The sequence below is a fragment of the Phodopus roborovskii genome, unplaced genomic scaffold (genome assembly GCF_943737965.1).
Source record: "Phodopus roborovskii unplaced genomic scaffold, PHOROB, whole genome shotgun sequence".
In the NCBI taxonomy this organism is placed as follows: domain Eukaryota; kingdom Metazoa; phylum Chordata; class Mammalia; order Rodentia; family Cricetidae; genus Phodopus; species Phodopus roborovskii.
The window spans coordinates 1,020,388-1,037,467 of record NW_026126638.1 but is presented as its reverse complement, the minus strand read 5'-3'; the positions used below and the strand labels follow the sequence as shown (position 1 = coordinate 1,037,467).

Sequence of the window (17,080 nt, the reverse complement as noted above, 5' to 3'; positions counted from 1 at the left end):
TCTGGGCAGCAGAGCTGGAGTATCTGAAACAAAGGCAGGGCCAACCTGGCCAGGAGCTAGAGAGGACGCCTCAGGTAAGAAACAGGGCCAAAGTTAAAGTGAACACAGGGTCCACCAAGGCGAACACAGGCGTAAGGATGGTTCAGTGGTCCAGGGGACTTACTGTTTCCAGGGGGGCAGGTGGCCAGCACTGGAGGATGGGAAGAAAATACTTAATTTTATTTTATTTTTCAAGACAGCGTTTCTCTAGCTTTGAAGCCCGTCCTGTAACTCGCTCTGTAGACCAGACTGGCCTCAAAATCACAGAGATCTGCCTGCCTCTGCCTCCACAGAGCTGAGGTTAAACGTGTATTTTGTATTTAAAAGAAATCAAGCTAACACTATCACAGCACACATACATAACACAAATACATGATTTATTGGAATCAGGTGAAAAGTGCTTCATGGAGAGCAGATGCATAATTACAAAGTTCTGAGTCCCCCAATGCAAGACACCCCTTCAGGGGGACAAGTTGTAGATATCACAGGACAAGTACCATTTTGGGTTTCATGTCTTGGCCTACTTCCGGCAAGCCATCCTCCTGCCTCTCATCCAATCCAGGGAATGCAAAAAGAATGTTTATCACATGTGCGGAAACAGGCTCTACAATAAACACAGCAGGCTAGCGTGGATAGCTTTTATTTACCTACCCCAATTCCTTTTACATGTGAGTTATCTGTGTTCCACCTTGCCCCTCTTCCATTCAAAGTCAGGATAAATCCCCGGGTCACAGAGGAAGGGGTAATCACTCAACTAGGCCAGAGCCCAAATGATCTAGAAGATCCCTCACCATGGAAAAGGGAAAGAGAATGAAGAAGTTTACCCTACCTAGCCCCGGTAGGGGAAGGAAGGGTAGAGGAGACTGGGAGAGTGCCCCACTCCACTGCCCCAGCCCTTAAATACAAAGCGAGGGGAATGAAGAGGTCCCTCCCTCTGAAATACAGCACCAGCCTCACCATGGAGGCAAAAGACAGTGAGGGGGTACTTCCCTCTGAAGGAGAGGGTGGGGCGAGAGCACATACCGTCACTGGCTGTGGCACCCTCCCTACCGGGGTATGGATGCAGCCTCAGCACCAGGAGTAGGGAGAGGGAGAAGGGATGACGGTACTGCACTGTCGACATCTCCCTGGACCCCCAGTCCCCAGCAGAGGCATTCCTCTCTGTCACTAGCCCAGGTCAAGGGGATTTGGAAGAAATCTGGGATGGAATCCAAGGAAACCTATTTCTTTTTTCGTTCTTGGGAGCAGCGTGGGCAAAACCTAAAAACCGACAAAGAAGAGCAGGGCAGACAAAAAGTAAGTGAAGCCTGTGTTCTGCCTTCCACCTAGCTCGGGGACAGTATCCAGCTCCTGCCACAGCTCTGTCACTTACCATTTCCCTCGAGGCTTGGTTGTCAGCCCCACACAGGCGAAGTGGAACCACTCGATGGAACACTGGAAAAGGAAGGTGGAACACAGCAGTCAGGGTGGAGGGGAAAGGCGCCATCTGCAGACTCCCGAGCCTTTGAGAAACTTCCTGCAGTCTCAAGGCAGCCCAGTCCAACCAGCATCCTGTTCTGCGGTCCGTCCCTCTGTCAACCCAATCACCTCCTCCTTGCTCATGCCCTTACGCCCCTCAGAGCTCCTCCCCCAATCCTGAGGCAAACAGTTCTCACATCTGGGTTGTCACAGCCAATCATCTCTCCATAGGAGACCTGGTGACAAAGGCAATATGTGGGTTCGTTGGGATCCACAGGCATATCCAACACATCAGAGGGGTGGACACTGCCAAAGGCCACTGAGGGCATCCCATACTCAGGACTTCTGCATGCCAAGAGGAAGACAAATGTCATCTGCAGGAAGGGAAGCTACAACCTGAGCTCTGAGGTGCCAGAAGATCATGGTGAGGCAAATGATGTATGGCTTCTTCTCCACCCAGCAGACACCAAAGTGATAGAGAGTTACTGGCACAGAAGACAGGGAAAGTGGCGAGAGGCAGTGCTGGCTGGGAAGTGGGCGTCCTATGGCATACTCACGTGCGCACAAGTTTTAGCTTCTTCTGGGCAGCCTTGGGGGTTTCTTCATCTGAGTTTTTCCCTTTGGAACGGGCACGGGCGGCTTTTTTCTCCTTTTGGGTCCGGCCTTCTAGGAAGAAAGGGTAAGCCGGAAGGCAGAGATAGAAAGATGGGTTAAGTCCTCTTTGATCCGGTTCCAGGTGATGCTGCTCCCTCATAGCTGGAGTTACCCTCTTCTCCCTGAGTCCTCGCCCGCATCTCACAGCCCCACCCCCTCCTCACTCTTTTTGCCTTTGCTAGAAGAGCTGTCATAGTCACTTGACTCGATCTGTTTCTCCTTCAGATCAGCCTCAAAACGGGCCAGGTCTGTGTCCAGCCGCCGGATATGTTTGTCCACCTGTGGGGGAGGAAGAAGGGAAGAGGTACAAGGCTGGTTCCAATGGGAGGAGCACAGCTAAGGTAGACTGATGACTCTCCCAGACCCAGAACAGATCCCAACACAGCTGAAGGAGAGGCCTAAGCCCCTGAGGGTTAGATTGGGAGATAGGTGGGAAGCCATGAACAGGGCCATACCATCTCATAGGTCTGCATGGCAAGCTGCACCTTGTCGTCACCAAATTCCTTGCACTTGCCATAGGCCTCCTGGATCTGTCTGAGAAGGGTCAGTTTTTCCTCGGAGCTCAGGCTGCGGGCGCTACTCATATATTCAGTGGCCAACTTGTCAATTTCAGCCTTCAGGTCTACAACAGAGACAGAGGCCTGGTCACAAAGGCCCCTGCTGGCCGGGTGAGACACACTTCTTCCTCTTGTTCCTTGCACCTTTTCCATTGGCCATCAAAACCTTCCAACTGAAATGTATGCTCACGAGTACTGTGCCTTGTGCTCAGGAAATGCAACACTGAAATTATCTGGGCCTTTTCTGGTTTGTTTTGAGACAGTGTCAGTATGTAGCTCAGGCTGGCCTTGAACTTGGGATATCCTCTTGCCTCTGATTCCCTATCACTGGGATTACAAACATAGGCCACTGTGCCTGGCTGAGACTGTCTTAACGTGCCTTCAAGGTGCAGAAAACATGGCTGCCAGAGTTGGAACTGAGACTCCCGAAAGGCATTGTGGGATTCTCAGACGTGTACATGTTAACATGAAGTGCATTTCTGATGTCGGTTCAGGATGCTCCTTTGCAGGGCTTGCTTGCTGCTTGCCTCATGAGTTTGGTTCCAAAGGTCACCTTGTTTCTTGTTTTAATCGCATCCCTGACAGACCTGACTGCTGCAAACCAGGGCGAGTCACTTATTGGTGCTGTGGCCTCCAGAGCTCTCTATCTCTTTCTCTTTGAGATAGGGTCTTGCCCAGGTTGACCTCAAATTTAGGATCCTCCTGCCTAAGCCGCCACAGTTCTGGGTCTGAAATTTTAACATTAGGTCCTAATTCCTCCAAGGAATGCTGCATCTGCATCCTTAACTGTCCACCCTACTTTTTCTTTCCATTTTTTTTGAGCACCAAGTCTCATTCTGTAGCTCATGATGTCTTGGAACGGTACTATGTAGTCCAGGCTGACCTCAAACAGAAGCAAGTCCTCCTGCCTCAGCCTCCTGAACGTTGGGATTATAGGTGTGAGCAACCAGCTGCCGATTATCAGTTGCAATTTGCTTACAATTCTTGTCATTTTGTTCATCTTAGATATTGGTCCAAACACCTTACTACTAAGAGGGCTGGTGATGTCCCAGAACACTGACCTGAAGATGTCCATTCCCTAACATTAGGTGGGGCTCACACAAACACCAATGGAAAGAGGCAAAGACTGTAACAGTGCAACACCAGACAATGAGAGCGATGGGGAGCATGCTATGCTCATATGTCACTGCACTCCAGGCCTTCAAAAGAAGTGGGGAAAGTACACAATCCCATAATCCCCAGCTGGTCTCTGAGCACGGACTCAAGACCTAAGACTTTCATTACCAAGGAATCCAGCGATTCTAGCCATCTGGCAGGCTGCTGTCAGTGGCAGATGTCCAGGATGCTAGTTAATACACCTCATGAAGAAACGTAGCCAGAGTAACTCACGACATGGCCTCCTCATATCCTAGCCTGTTACATCTTTGAACATGGCTACATAGAATGGTATGAGGGCACTTTCAACACGAACCTTAAATCTAGAGCAGACCAACCTGAGCATTTCTTAGGCTCCAGATGGATACCTCAGTGTAGCCAAATCTGCTCCATGCCCAAGGCCTGAGATAATAGCTAATGCATCTGTGAGCAGAAGAATACAGTACAGATCTCCTGATGATTACTAAAGCCTTCTGTCTTCTTTCTTGTTTTTATTATTATTGGTTAGTTTTACCTATTATCTGTCTGTCTGTCTGTCTGTCTATTTATCTATCTTTCTCTATCTAGAGAAAAGGTCTCATATAACCCAGGCATACCTTAAACTGAGTATGTACCTGAAAGATCCCCCCAACCCCCAACAGAGTCTATGTTTTCCTAGCTGGCCTGGAACTGGAATTCAATATACAGAGTAGGCTGATCTTGAACTCAAAAAGATCTGTCTGTGCTTCCATGCCTGACCCTTCTTTCTTTTTAAGAGCTTATCAGCAAAGTTCTTGTCAACCAATATGAGCTGTAGTCTAAAGTCCTGTGTACTGCATAGTAACATAGTCAATGCAATGAGGTATAATTTATGGCTATCACGCAAAGGTAACAAACACAGTAGAAACATCTATGGTCAGTGTCTTGAATTCTTGAAGAAGGCACAAAAATCATAACATCTACGAACCATATTTATTTATTTTGTGCGTATAATTTGTGTGTGGATGAATGTGTACAATGACCTATAGGTGGTGGTCAGAGGACCAACTTCTGGAGGTTTTCTCCTACTATGTGGGTCCCCCTGGACCAGGATCATCAGGCTTGGCAGCAAACACCTTTACCCCCGAGCTGTTTGGCCAGCTCGGCATCTCTAACCTCTTGAGTCATTGTCTCAATATTCCATTTGATGTGGAAAAGTACAACGAGGATGGCCATTATCTTCTTTTAAGAATTCCATGAAAGGCAGGCTGGAGAGATGGCTCAGTGGTTAAGAACACAGACTCCTCTTGCAGAGGACCCAGGTTCAGATCCCAGTACCCACATGGTGGCTTATAACCATCCTTAACTCCAGTTCCAAGATATTTGATACTGTCTTCTGACCTCTTTGTGCACCAGGCACACACATGATGCCCAGACATAACAGAAAAGAGGGGGAAATGATGATCAGCAAGAGCCTGCTATTCTGTACGTACCCTCTGTCCTTTGGTCTAGGTCCCTCATGAGCTGAAAGTTTCTCTGTAATTCAAACGGGAGGTTTTCAATACCTGGCAAGACAGAGAAATAGTTACTGGATTATACTGGTCTTGGCAAGTGCTCTACCACTGAGCTCTTCACTGGCCCTAGAGCCCCTTTTAAAATGAAGTTCAAGCTGGAAGCAGCAGGAGGCAGAAGAGTTAGGAGCTTAAGTCAGCCTCAGCCACATAAAGAATTTGAAGCCAGCCTGGGTTATATAAGATGTTGTTTTGTTTTCTTTTGTTTTGTTTTGGTTTGGTTTTTGAGACAGCCCTGGCTGTCCTGGAATTCACTTTGTAGAACAGGCTGGTCCCAAACTCAGAGATCCAGCTACCTCTGCCTCCCAAGTCTGGGATTAGGCATGAGCCAGTACTGCCTGGCTTAAGATATTGTTTTCAAAGGCAAAACAAAACAGAACAAATAAACAAAAACCCAAACAGACCAAAGGGCAGGGGCTGGAGGGATGCTCAGTGGGTAAGAGCACTGACCGCTCTTGCAGAGGACCACAGTTTGGTTGTAGCGCTTCTGGGTTGCAAGGGGACTTGTACTCCTGCATATACACACAGACACCACCCACACAACGCATAACTAAAAATTATTTAAAAAATCATTTTCCAAAAATGTGTAACTCAACATTAAAGTGCAGTTCAGTTTCCGCTCATTTGAAACTTTTTTCTTTTGGCAACAGGATCTCTGTAGTCTAAGCTGGCCTCACACTTGTTTTGTATTCAAGGATGACCAACAATGAATTTCTGATTACTGAATATCAAACTCCCATGTGTTGGGACCTAATAGTTCTGTGTCAATATGCCAGATTTATGCAGTGTTGGGGGTCAAACCCAGGGTCTCCTGCATGCTAGCTAAGCACTCCTAACATCCCAGCCCTGATATGATGGATTTATCTGTGAAGGATCCATTTGCCTTTTTTCAAAAGAGAAGGTTCACCTCTCTTTTTCAATTAGCCTGTCTCTGTGTGACCATCGAGTCCTCTTTGGAAACACTCTACAAACCAGTTTCCCCTTATTTTCAGTTTCTGCCTCTACCTTCTTTGCCCCCAACATAAACGTACCAACCTAGCTCCTTCAGTACTCATTATACACACTATGACCTTCCAGTAACCCCTTGTTTTTTGTGCTCTGTGCTTTCTACCTTGCTCATCTCACTTAGCCATGCCATCTCTCTGCTCTGCGCTGGCCTTCTGACTGCCTCACATTCACTGGCTGGTTCCCAAGAGTGTCATCTTCCTTATACCACCCCCACCTTACCTACTCGCCCACTCAATTTCTGCTCATTCTTCAAAGCGCAGCCCAGAATTTGACTTTCCCAGACTGGGATAAGAGACAAAGTAGTCTGGGGAATACTTTTAGTATTTATAGCCAACCGTAAGGAAATAATTAACACAGTTACTCAGTGTCTGTCTCCCTAACCTTCCAGGACCAGATACATGTCTGTATCTACTTTAAAGTTCCCTCATGTTTTAGAATTGCCATGCATATACAAAGTCTTAATCTCAACACTCTTCCCCCCAACCCCCCATCCCACCCCTGCTTTGGTGGTGGAGAATGAACCTCAAACCCAGGGGCTTGCACCTGCTGACAAGTGCTCTACCGTCACTCCCCCCTCCCCCTTTGGAGACAGGATCTCGTTATGTAGCCCTGGCTGGCTACATAGAACTCACTACATAGACCAGGCTGGTTTCAAACTCAGAGTACTTCCTAAGACTTGGGATTAAAGGCATGTGCTACCACACCCACCAATTTTTAAAGTGTTTCTACAAAGCCAACTCAAACTTTAAAAACGTTTCTATTAAACCAGGCATGGTGTCACATGCTTAGAATCTCAGCACAGAGATGGAAAGAGGCCCTGGGGTTCAAGGTCATTCTCAGCTATCTATGTAGAGTAGACACTGTCTGAACAAACAAAACAACAAAAAGGACCTTCAACATTAGCTCCTGGGATTACTTTAAGACACCAACAGATCATCAAATCAAATGATCCATCCCTTGTAGGCACTGTCTTCTCATGCAAGCGATTACTTCCTACTAGTCTTACAATTACTAAATCATAGACCCAGCAACTTCAACACGAATGTCTAATCCTTTAAAGGCTGTTTTCTTGAGGGTTTTTTTTTTTTTTTTTTTTGCTATCTTTTTTTCTTACTTGCTCACTTTCTTTTCCCTGAATAATCTTACTGTCACAGACTATGCTTACATCTAAGGCAAAAAGTAAATATAATGCTATGATGCCCAAATCCCCTACACTGCAGAATTCACCTTGATTTCTCCTTCTCTCTCAAATCATGAAGTTAACCAAATCTTGTCATGTTTAACTAAAAACTTCTGTCATTCTCTAAGATCAGGCTTGCATTTCTGACTTGGACTGCTACAATGAACTGATAGGTTTCTTTCCTTTATTAAAATCCATACTCTATTTTACGATGCAAACGTCTTAATTTGGCATAAAACAGTTTAACCTACTTCCAGCCTATTTTCTAACTTCCCAGTCTGTCAACACACATACTTCATTTTATGAGAACTGGATTATGCAAGCGTTCCAGTTTAACAACTCAAGGGGTCGTTCCATTCCATCCACCTAGCTTCATGAGAAGCCACTTTGGGGACATAAATGACTAAAGGAAACTATATCAAATATTTGCAGCTGTTCCAAATGGCTATGAGTGATACCGACCCTGCGCAACTCAGGAGAGAAAAATCTAGCCCAGGGCCAAGGGCCCTGAAGAACAGAGTCTGGAAATACCTTCCCTGCTACCACAAACGCTTCACGCTTCAAAACATAGCCCTGACCCCACCGGAGAGTCCTACCCTGGTCTACATCAGCGAGGCCTCTATTGCCACTGCCCCGCCCCCTCCTCCTCCACTCTCGAATAAATCTTCCCACGCAACTCTTTCCCAACTGTGAGCTTCAGGCCACCAGGACCTCAGAGCCATAGATTCTGTCAACCCGGACCCTCCACGCCACTCCATGACCCATGACCCGCTTCTTTAGTCTGCTCTTACTGTCCAGATAATGTTCCAAATACATCCCAGCAGCCATCTTGAAGCAAAACAAAGCAACTTCCGATCCGCCCCGGAAGTGACTGAAACTAGACAGGCGCTGGGGCCATTCTTGGACTAGAGCCTTTCCGTACTTAAAAGAACTTCCGCCCTTACTAAACTACCGCCCTCAGATACATCCGCCCGACACTGAACCTTTTTCCACGGCTAGTCTCGATCGCCCACAGCGAGGCTGCTTTAGCTCGCTTCCGCCCTTAAGACCCCAGTATGTTACCGAGACAGGTATGACATCACACGAGGTCGCCATTTTGCATTCTCTAGCAAACTTTTTTACTCCCCAACAGGAATATTTGCTAAATGGGGGGAAGAAGCTATTTTGTCTAGAATTAGGGAATCCAGCTATTTTGCTTTGCTTATTTTGAAATTTGTCATCAAAAGCTGAAGCAGGAATAATCTCCGAGGCAGATGCTTTCTTCGTAAATTGTTAGGCCTTGCAAAACTTTTGCACCTCTATTCACTAGGTTTTTTTTTTTTTTTTTTTTTTTTTTTTTTTTTTTTCCTTTTTACAACACAGGGTTTCTTTGTGTAGGTAGCCCTGGCTGTCTTCGAACTCAGAGATCTGCCTATCTCTCTGCCTTGCGAATGCTGGAATTAAAGGTGTTTGCCACCACACCTGGCTAGGTTCCTGTTCTTTATACAACATATTTTCACCATACAGCACAACACTCATTGATTTTGCAGTTGTGCCATTAACGGGAAATCCCACATTTTTGCTTTGTATTTTAATTTATGTATGACGTTAACAAAGGCCAGGTCATCAAGGTTTATGATAGCTAGACCACCTAGACATCAGACATCCCCCTAGTCAAAAGTATTTATCCATTGTGGCTGGCAGGTTGCTGATACCTTAGGGAAACAACTCGAACCGCATACTGTATAGTGGTGGTAGTCTTGAAGATAGCTGTCATTTCTAGTTCATATATCTCCACAGTAATCGCACCACACAGCATACGTTTAAGACAGAACTTTAGCTCCCTCATACCAAATATGTAAAAAAAAAAAAAAAAAAAAAAAAAAAAAAAAGCGCCAAATTTACTACTGACCAAATGCTAAAGCATGGCAGTAGTCTGTGAACCCCATTCTAATTACTAGAGCATGCTGTTGGGATAACTAAATCTCTCTCCAGTACTTTCTCTAAACAACGAGGCAATATTAATCATTGGGTGGGAGTAGGAATGGACATTCACCCACTGAGGTACTTATTCCAATACTTGTGATGAAAACAGGGCTGTCAGAGAGTAGTCAATGAGGAGAGAAAAGCATCAGGAAGCTAAGTAACAATGTAATACATTAGATACTGTCCTGGATGCCTACTCCCAAATTAAATGGGTCTTACTCATCCACATCACTAGGAAATGCCTGTTAGTTCTCAAGTCTGAGAACTTTGTCAAGTTTTTCAGTACTGTATGAAGGATTTGATCTTCATGAAGCAGTCTTGGAAATTAGGCCGAATCCTTTTATGGTAGACTGAGAAGTCTTAGGTTTCTTGATCATGCTCTGTCCAGTACAACTAGTTGTTTTCCACTGTTAGGTGAACATGATAAGCACGGTATCACGGGAAGCTCACTGCATTCTGCAGTTTCTTCGGTACTAAGCCCAGTAGCTCGTTATGGTTTCCATGACTGGAAACCTCTGGTCTTAGGCACTGCAGTCTAATGACACACACATGAACATGTACACAATACCCAGTAGAATTTGGACAAAACGGGAGGAACAGGTAGTGCAGGTCCTTAGAAGAGGCCATACATACATCCTGCCCTCCCCTTTGATGGTGTGGAGGGTAAAGGGTAGGGAATGCTCTCACATATGGAGGCAATGCAATCCCCACGACACAATTTGTATACAAATGTTCCTAAACTGAAAATGGCTGAGGATTCATACACATGGGGCTTATCACACAAGCACTCAGTCTTCACACATTCCAGTCTAAGTCCTTAATGCTGTCCTGAGTATCTCCCCCAAATAGCCTTTCCCATGCTAGCTTACATCAGTAGCTCACTGCTCTCATCCTTAAACATCAATTTATTTCTATACAATGTTCTAAAAACACCCCTTAGTTTGTACATAAGATTTTTTTTCATTTTTAAATTGCTTTATAACAACTGTATAATTCCTGATTTTAATTTTCTTTTCTTTGAAATCTGCCATGATTTAAAAAATTAAAAGGTAAAAGAAAATTAAAATGCCATGGCCAGAGGACAAGGTGGAGAAAAATAAGACAAAAATAAAACATCAATATGAAAATTCTGAGATAATGCAGTTTATAAACACAGAAATGGTTACAACAAAGATGGCCGTGAATGAGCAGGTATATATATATATATATTTATATATATATATTTATATATAAATCCATGTCCGGCATCTGACCGTGGCACCTAGGGAGCTAAGTCCAGTCCGTGTGTGTGCCCTGACATTTCCCTTCTCTGCAATACCCTGGCTAGGGTTTGCAGAGAACAGTTCTCATAGCTCCTTGGACTGGGGTGGTGAGGCAGAGTATATAGGCCCTTGGTTGACAGAGATGGATGGAGGCTACAAGGAAAAATCATAACCCACATTTGAATACCACCCTGGGTCACCTGGGGAATCTCTGGCACCTTGGCGACCATGCATCAGCTACTGTGCCTCTTAGAAATAAAAAGGTACAGTCACCACCCAATATGAAGTGAGACCATGTAAGGAAAAGAAAATGGCTCACAGGGGTCAGGCCACGTGCAAACCCTGTTCTTTTACAGGTAAGTGTAGAACGGAAGGCTGGTTGCATTTAGAGCTTCCTTCTATTATCTGGGAGGGCCAGCAGCTAGCCTTCCATTGGCCCCAACTTTGAGGATGAGAAGAGAGAAAGGTAAGTGCCCACACTGGACAAGATGTGAGGCCATAGCAGATCCTCTCTCGAGCACCAACCCCCAGTTTGAAGAGCTCTGCTTGGATGGGGCTGTTGGGTAACACTATCAGCTCAGGATTCCTTTGTCAATCAGGGGCAGCTGAGATTAAGGATGGTTGTCTTGAAGGAAGCCATGCCTGAGGACCAAGGAGCTGGAAACAGGACTTGTCAAGGAAGAAGAGAACTTTCCCACCAAGAGGAGTTGACAAAGGAGGGACCAGAACTTCTCCCTCTTTCCAGTGGATGGCAGAACGGATCTCTAAGAGCTGGCCAGGTGCTCCACCTGGATGGTGCTGGTGGTGACAGTGAGGCAGATGTCCTTATGATGCTCTGCCGTCTTATAGGGGGTCAGGTCAAAGGAACACTGGGGTGGAGGGTTTGGATTGCTGTCCCCACCACCCCCACCCTGGGGAGCTGCCCCAGGAGACTGGAAGTGTGGTGGTTGTGGTGGTGGTGGTGGCTGCTGTTGCTGCTGCTGCTGTTGCTGTGATGCCTGGGAAACCTGGGCCTGGGCCTGGGCCTGGGCTTGAGCTTGAGCCTGGGCCTGGGCCTGGGCCTGGGCCTGAGCCTGAGCCTGAGCCTGAGCCTGAGCCTGAGCCTGGGCTACTGCTGCTGCTGCCGCCGCCGCTTGCACTTGTTGCTGAAGATCAGGAGGGTTGTGTTTGCGCATATGTTTCATAAGGTATGTTTCCTGAGAGAGATAGTAAAAAGAAGTTATGATGAAAGCAAGGGACAGAGATGACCTGCAACAATCACCCTGGGCTCCTCCTCTGTAATGTCTATAAAGGGATACTCTTGAGTTGGGAAGAAAGGAGTGGGACCTTTAGAAGTCACCATGGACACTGAGCTGGCAGCAGGAAAGATCTCTGAATGAAGAAACCATTTGAGTATCTTGTTTTAGAATCTCATAGAAAATAACTGAAACCTTTCTCTATCACAAAAGCTTATACGTTTAGAATGAAGAATTACTGCTTATGGTGCTAATTATATCTGAATACTGACTCTAATAATCAAGAGCAGGGGCAAGCTATTCACCAACAGACTTCCATCAAGAAGGGACACAGATATGTATGGGAAGGGAAAATAGCAAGCACTTACCGATGTGTATGCCCGACTACAGATTGTGCAGGTATACACCTTGGCGTGCTTCACTGTGTGTGTAGATAAGTGAGCCTCTAGTGAGGCTGCGTCTGTGTATGCTCGATGACAATTGTGGCACTTGAAGGGTTTATCTTTGTTGTGCTGCCGTCTGTGAGACTGCAAACAAGAGACACCAAAATGAGTACTATTCCTTCCTTGGCCTTTATGGAGAGCGAGCCCCATGGTCAGCACAGGACATCCTAGTTTGACACCCTAGTTTCCCATTCTCCACGAGGACTAGTGGCTAAAGGGGGAAATGGATTTCACACGGCATAAAACTAAGGTCCTAGAAGTTCCTATGACTTCCAGCTCCTGGTCTCCCTCTTCCAGTGCTTAATAGTGAGGTTTGGGGATTACCTGGCCCTTTTCAGGGGCTCACAGAATCAAAACTCTTCAAAATAATGAAGACAAGGACTGAGGAGGTAAGTCAGTGGGTAGAGTGCTTGTTATGCATTAAGAACCAACCCTACTTCACATGCTCAGCATCCACGTAAGAGCTGGGTGTGATGGTGTGCACCAAGAATTACAGAGAATCCCAGTGCTGGGCAGGGGAAGAAACAATTACTGGTCTAGTCAAACATGGTGAGCTCTAGCTGCAGTAAAACACATTCTCAAAAATAGAGAGCTCCAGAAGCAGCTCTGCTTTCATGTTATAGACTGACTATATTTGTTGACAGAATATAGCCACTTTCCTGGGTGTAGTACACTTACAATCCCAGCACTTAAAAGGCTGAAGAGTTGGGATGTCAGGTTCAAGGCCAGCCCAAGTTAGACAACACACCATTTAAATAGTTTTTAAAAATCACAAGAACTGTGTGTATTGCTCAGTGATAGAGGGCTTGCCTAGAGTGGGCTATGAGGAAAAAAACAAAAACAAAACTCCCTAGTAAAATGTGAAATCCTTGGTTGTCACAGGTATTTTTTCAACATTATTTTTATATGCATATTTGTACAGGTGCCTAGGGTGGTCAGAAGAGCACTGAGTTCCCTGGAGTTGGAGTTACAGGTAGGTGGTGATAAGCTACCTGACATGGATACTGGGACATAAACTCAGGTCCTCTGCGAAAACAGCAAATTCCCTTAACTGCTGAGCCATTTCTCCAGACCCTAACTATCTGTTTCTTCTGTAGTCCAGAGTAGGCTCATTCCAGGCACATGTCACCATTTCTAGCCACCTAAGGGTTTTGTTTTTGTTAAAATGTGGTATGTACTAGGGCCTGAACCTACTATAGCCTGGCACATGCTAGGTAAGAACTATCAGTGAACTCCAGAACCAGTCTTTCCCCCCCCCCCCATTAAATTTTATTATTGTGTGTGTACCTGCCATAGCACATGAGTAGAAGATAATGGACAACTTTTAGAAGTTAGTTCTCTCCTTCCATTGTTGGCTCTAGGAGGTCCAACTCAGGTGGTCAGACTTGCATGACAAGTACATTTAACACTGAAACATCTCATCAGCTCCCAGTCCCTTAAAAAAATATTTTTGGGGGTATGTTCAGGTGCAGATGCACCTGGAGGCCAGTGACAACTTTGGTGTCATAACTCAGGAGGCACCCACTTTGTTTTCTCAACATGGTCCTCATTAGCCTGGGGCTAGCCAATTTGGTTAGGCTGGCTGGCCAGACAGCTCCAAAGATCTGCCTTTGTCCACTTTCCCAGTGCTGGGACGCCAAGCATATAGGGAAACGACTAGTTTTTGGTTTTGTTTTTAAATGGGTTGTAGGAACAATTTCATACCTTCATGTCTGTGGCAAGCACTTTACTATCTGTGCCTTATTTTTTTTCAAATGTTGAGGCACTGTTACCATTAAGTTGTCCAGGCTGACCTGAACTCATTTCATACTAGTCAGACCTTGAACTTTGAATCCTCTGCCTCAGCCTTTCAAGCACCTGGGATTAAAGGCTAGCAGGCCCAGCTTCACCTCAATAATTTAGAAGAGAACTTAGTTCTCCTGAAAACCTCTGAGAATCACAGTACTAGTCAAATGGCACTCCCAAGTCTCGAACTCAGGGTCTCATGTGGAAACCAGACACTCACCTGCAGATTGGAGAGTTGTGTGAAGGCCTTCTCACAGCCCGGGTGTGCACATTTGTATGGTCTATCACCGGTGTGGATTCTGTACAGGATGAGAAGAAGAGCATGGACATCAGCAAGGTCACTTAGAGATCAGCTCCGCACCAGATCACAGGTTCTTGAGGGTACCTCCTAAGGAAGCTCCTCAGATGCACCTGCTTGAGGCACTAGCTTTAGCTCCTTCTGACCTGGAGTACTTTGTAGTGCCTGATATCTAGTCACTGCCTACAGCACTCAGTTCAACAAGAGCCCACTGTGCTGGCAGAAGAGGGCCTGATGCCTCAGCATCCAGAACACAGGCAGGTCATGATTGGTGGTATACAAATCTACTCCTACAGAAACCATTCTATGGTGAATGTTCAGAAACAAAAGGTAACTATACTTTTAAGGGGGAAAAAAAAATACGCAACATTTCCTCCTTGTTTCCCACCCTATAGGCAGATACTGTCCCTTCAACCTTGAGCATCATATCCAGAGATAGTTCTGAAATCAAAGGACAAGTTATGATTGTTGAAAGTAGCGGTGACATTAGTGGAAATGCATGGAAATTTCTAGGAATTTTTTACCCCCTAGTCTAATAATCTCTTAATGTCAGGAAATCCTGAGGTTAGAACCTCTTCCCCAACACCTGCCCCTTTTCAGAGACTTCAGAACCATCTCTGTGATCAAAGCCTCAAATATATGAAGAGCAGACTCCCCTCAGCAAACTCCTCAAGGCAGTGTCTCATCACTTTTGGGTAAGAACATCATATCCACAAGAAGCAAGGTGAGATAGCCAACTGCCCGGAGTCAGGACTCCACTTCATCCTGAGACAGCACCAAAGGAAACCATCAGCTCTTCCAGTGCCAGACTCCCTTCTGCTAGGAACTCCGAAATGATGGATTAGATGCAAGCATCCTATTTATCAAGTAGGAGCTTCTTCGGTTTGTTCTCAGCTCTTGGTAAATGTTTCTCAGATTCCGTTTGTGCTCTACTCTTGTCATCCCTTGGGAGTCTTGCTTGTTGTTGCTGGTGCCAGCTTATATCTGATTATATCTCCCATTTGTAATTGGCATCTTGAGGGCTAGAAGTAGGTCTTCTGAAATGTCTCTGCTTTAGTGCCAAAGAAGAAATCTGGTGAGATGCGTGCTTGGTATTTTCAGGGAGGAAAGTGAAGGAAATAGTTGTCTTTGTTCCGAATTTGTCTCTGTCTTTAATCAATCAAGAAATACCAAACAATCACTGTGTCTTTATGATACAGTTTGTGCTCCAGAAAGGTTTCTTGGCATCCACTTCTTTTCTTTCTGCTGCCAGTCATATTCTCCTCCAGCCAGGTCTCACCTCCAGCCAGGCCTCTCCCCCGCCCCCCGCATGCGGGTGGTTGTATGTGTCCGGGGGCGGGGGTGGGGAGGGCATGCCAGCGGGGCGGGCGGGCGGGCAGGCTCAGTAGCCGCCCCTCTCCCTTACCGTGTGTGCTGCTGGAGGTGGGAGAGCTGGCGGAAAGCCTTCTGGCAGTAGGAACAGTTGTAGGGCTTGGCCCCCGAGTGGATGCGGAGGTGCTGGGCCAGGTAGGAGGTGTTGGCGAAGGTCTTGGAGCAGTGCGGGCACTTGTGCGGCTTGATGGTCTCCGTGTGCATCTTGGAGTGGATCCTGCCGGAGAGGAGAGGAGGGAAGGGGGAGGAGGAAGCAGTTCGACACCATGGGCTCAGCTCTCTGCTGGGTGAAATGATGTTGCTTGACGGATGAGAGCACCCCCTCCTCCCTCCTCCCAATAAAGCTCCGGCTGGAGAGGCTAATGAAGAGGACACCCACGTCTAGTTTGTCGCTGACTGCAAGTTGGTGGCTAGAATGGCAGTGAGATGATGAAGAGCTGCAACCCATGGCTCTTGTAACCTTCCAGCATTTATCTCGTCAACCCTCGGCCTTCTCCTAAGGTTGCACACTCACCACAGTTACCCTGTTTCCAAATAGCAATTTGAACATAGGCCAATACCGCCTGTTCCCCATGGACCTGAAGTTGAGTGCACACCATGGCTCTGAACTGAAGCATATAGTAAAAGCAGGGTCTGCTCTGTAGAAGATTTCCAAACAGACACAGAGAGAAACCACAAAAATCGTTCCAGAGGTGGGGACTGGAAATCACAATGTTCAAGGCCCCCCCATACTGCTAGGGTACACAGTTTAATTTTCAGACAATAACAAAAGAGAATTAAGATTTCAAAAGGCAAAGGAGAAAACAGTTGGCACAAGCCACCTGGCCCTGGGAGTCTCGCAGCCAGGTGGGGAGGAAGAGCAGCCTTACCGGGTGTGCTGCTGCAGATGGGAGAGCTGGCGGAACGATTTCTCACAAAAGTTACAACTATAGGGCTTGGCCCCCGAGTGGATGCGGATGTGCTGGGCCAGGTAGGAGCTGTTGGCGAAGGTCTTGGAGCAGTGCGGGCACTTGTGGGGCTTGGTCTCGGTGTGGGACTTGGAGTGGATCTGCATCTCCGACTTTGAGTAGAAGGTCAGTGAGCACATCCGGCACCTAGCCAAGCAAGGACAACATTAGAGCCTTTCCACCAGGAGGTGCTG

The 17,080-nt window shown here is 46.4% G+C and overlaps 2 protein-coding genes across 13 annotated transcripts in view; both read right to left on the bottom strand.

Moving 5' to 3' along the window:
- Positions 1-395: 395 nt before the first annotated feature.
- Positions 396-8,514, bottom strand: Ing4 (inhibitor of growth family member 4). Of its 5 annotated transcripts, none has more exons than XR_007833608.1 (9): positions 8,372-8,447; positions 6,620-6,682; positions 5,315-5,386; positions 2,607-2,773; positions 2,316-2,430; positions 2,055-2,163; positions 1,627-1,842; positions 1,412-1,473; positions 396-1,299 (listed from the first exon to the last, which is right to left on the bottom strand). XR_007833608.1 is itself a non-coding variant. In XM_051173289.1 (9 exons), the coding sequence occupies exons 1-9, from the start codon at positions 8,406-8,408 to the stop codon at positions 1,260-1,262; spliced, it is 813 nt and encodes a 270-aa protein (XP_051029246.1). In that variant the 5' UTR covers positions 8,409-8,444; the 3' UTR covers positions 396-1,259. The 5 variants fall into 5 exon arrangements, 4 of the variants coding, with proteins under 4 accessions (XP_051029246.1, XP_051029247.1, XP_051029248.1 ...); XM_051173289.1 differs by having other exon boundaries at positions 1,695-1,842; positions 8,372-8,444; XM_051173290.1 differs by having other exon boundaries at positions 1,695-1,842; positions 2,055-2,160; positions 8,372-8,442.
- A 2,158-nt stretch (positions 8,515-10,672) lies between these two features.
- Positions 10,673-17,080, bottom strand: part of Znf384 (zinc finger protein 384) — a 29,136-nt gene continuing 22,728 nt past the window's right edge. For 4 of the 8 annotated variants that reach the window (XM_051173296.1, XM_051173295.1, XM_051173294.1 and 1 more), the window contains 5 exons: positions 16,809-17,033; positions 15,974-16,156; positions 14,491-14,569; positions 12,411-12,569; positions 10,673-12,003 (listed from right to left, as the gene is read on the bottom strand). In XM_051173296.1, the coding sequence (XP_051029253.1) occupies positions 11,572-12,003; positions 12,411-12,569; positions 14,491-14,569; positions 15,974-16,156; positions 16,809-17,033 (1,078 nt within the window). In that variant the 3' untranslated portion in view covers positions 10,673-11,571. The remainder of the gene's footprint in view (positions 12,004-12,410; positions 12,570-14,490; positions 14,570-15,973; positions 16,157-16,808; positions 17,034-17,080) is intronic. The other 4 variants (XM_051173301.1, XM_051173302.1, XM_051173297.1 and 1 more) reach the window with 3 other exon arrangements.

Excerpts from the sequence above, each read along its gene's own strand:
- Ing4 (XM_051173289.1), bottom strand. The coding sequence starts at position 8,408 with ATGGCTGCTGGGATGTATTTGGAACATTATCTGGACA. Across the intron at positions 1,843-2,054 it reads AAGCTAAAACTTGTGCGCAC|AAGTCCTGAGTATGGGATGC; the intron begins GTGAGTATGCCA and ends CTTGGCATGCAG. Across the intron at positions 1,300-1,411 it reads ACCAAGCCTCGAGGGAAATG|GTTTTGCCCACGCTGCTCCC; the intron begins GTAAGTGACAGA and ends GTCGGTTTTTAG.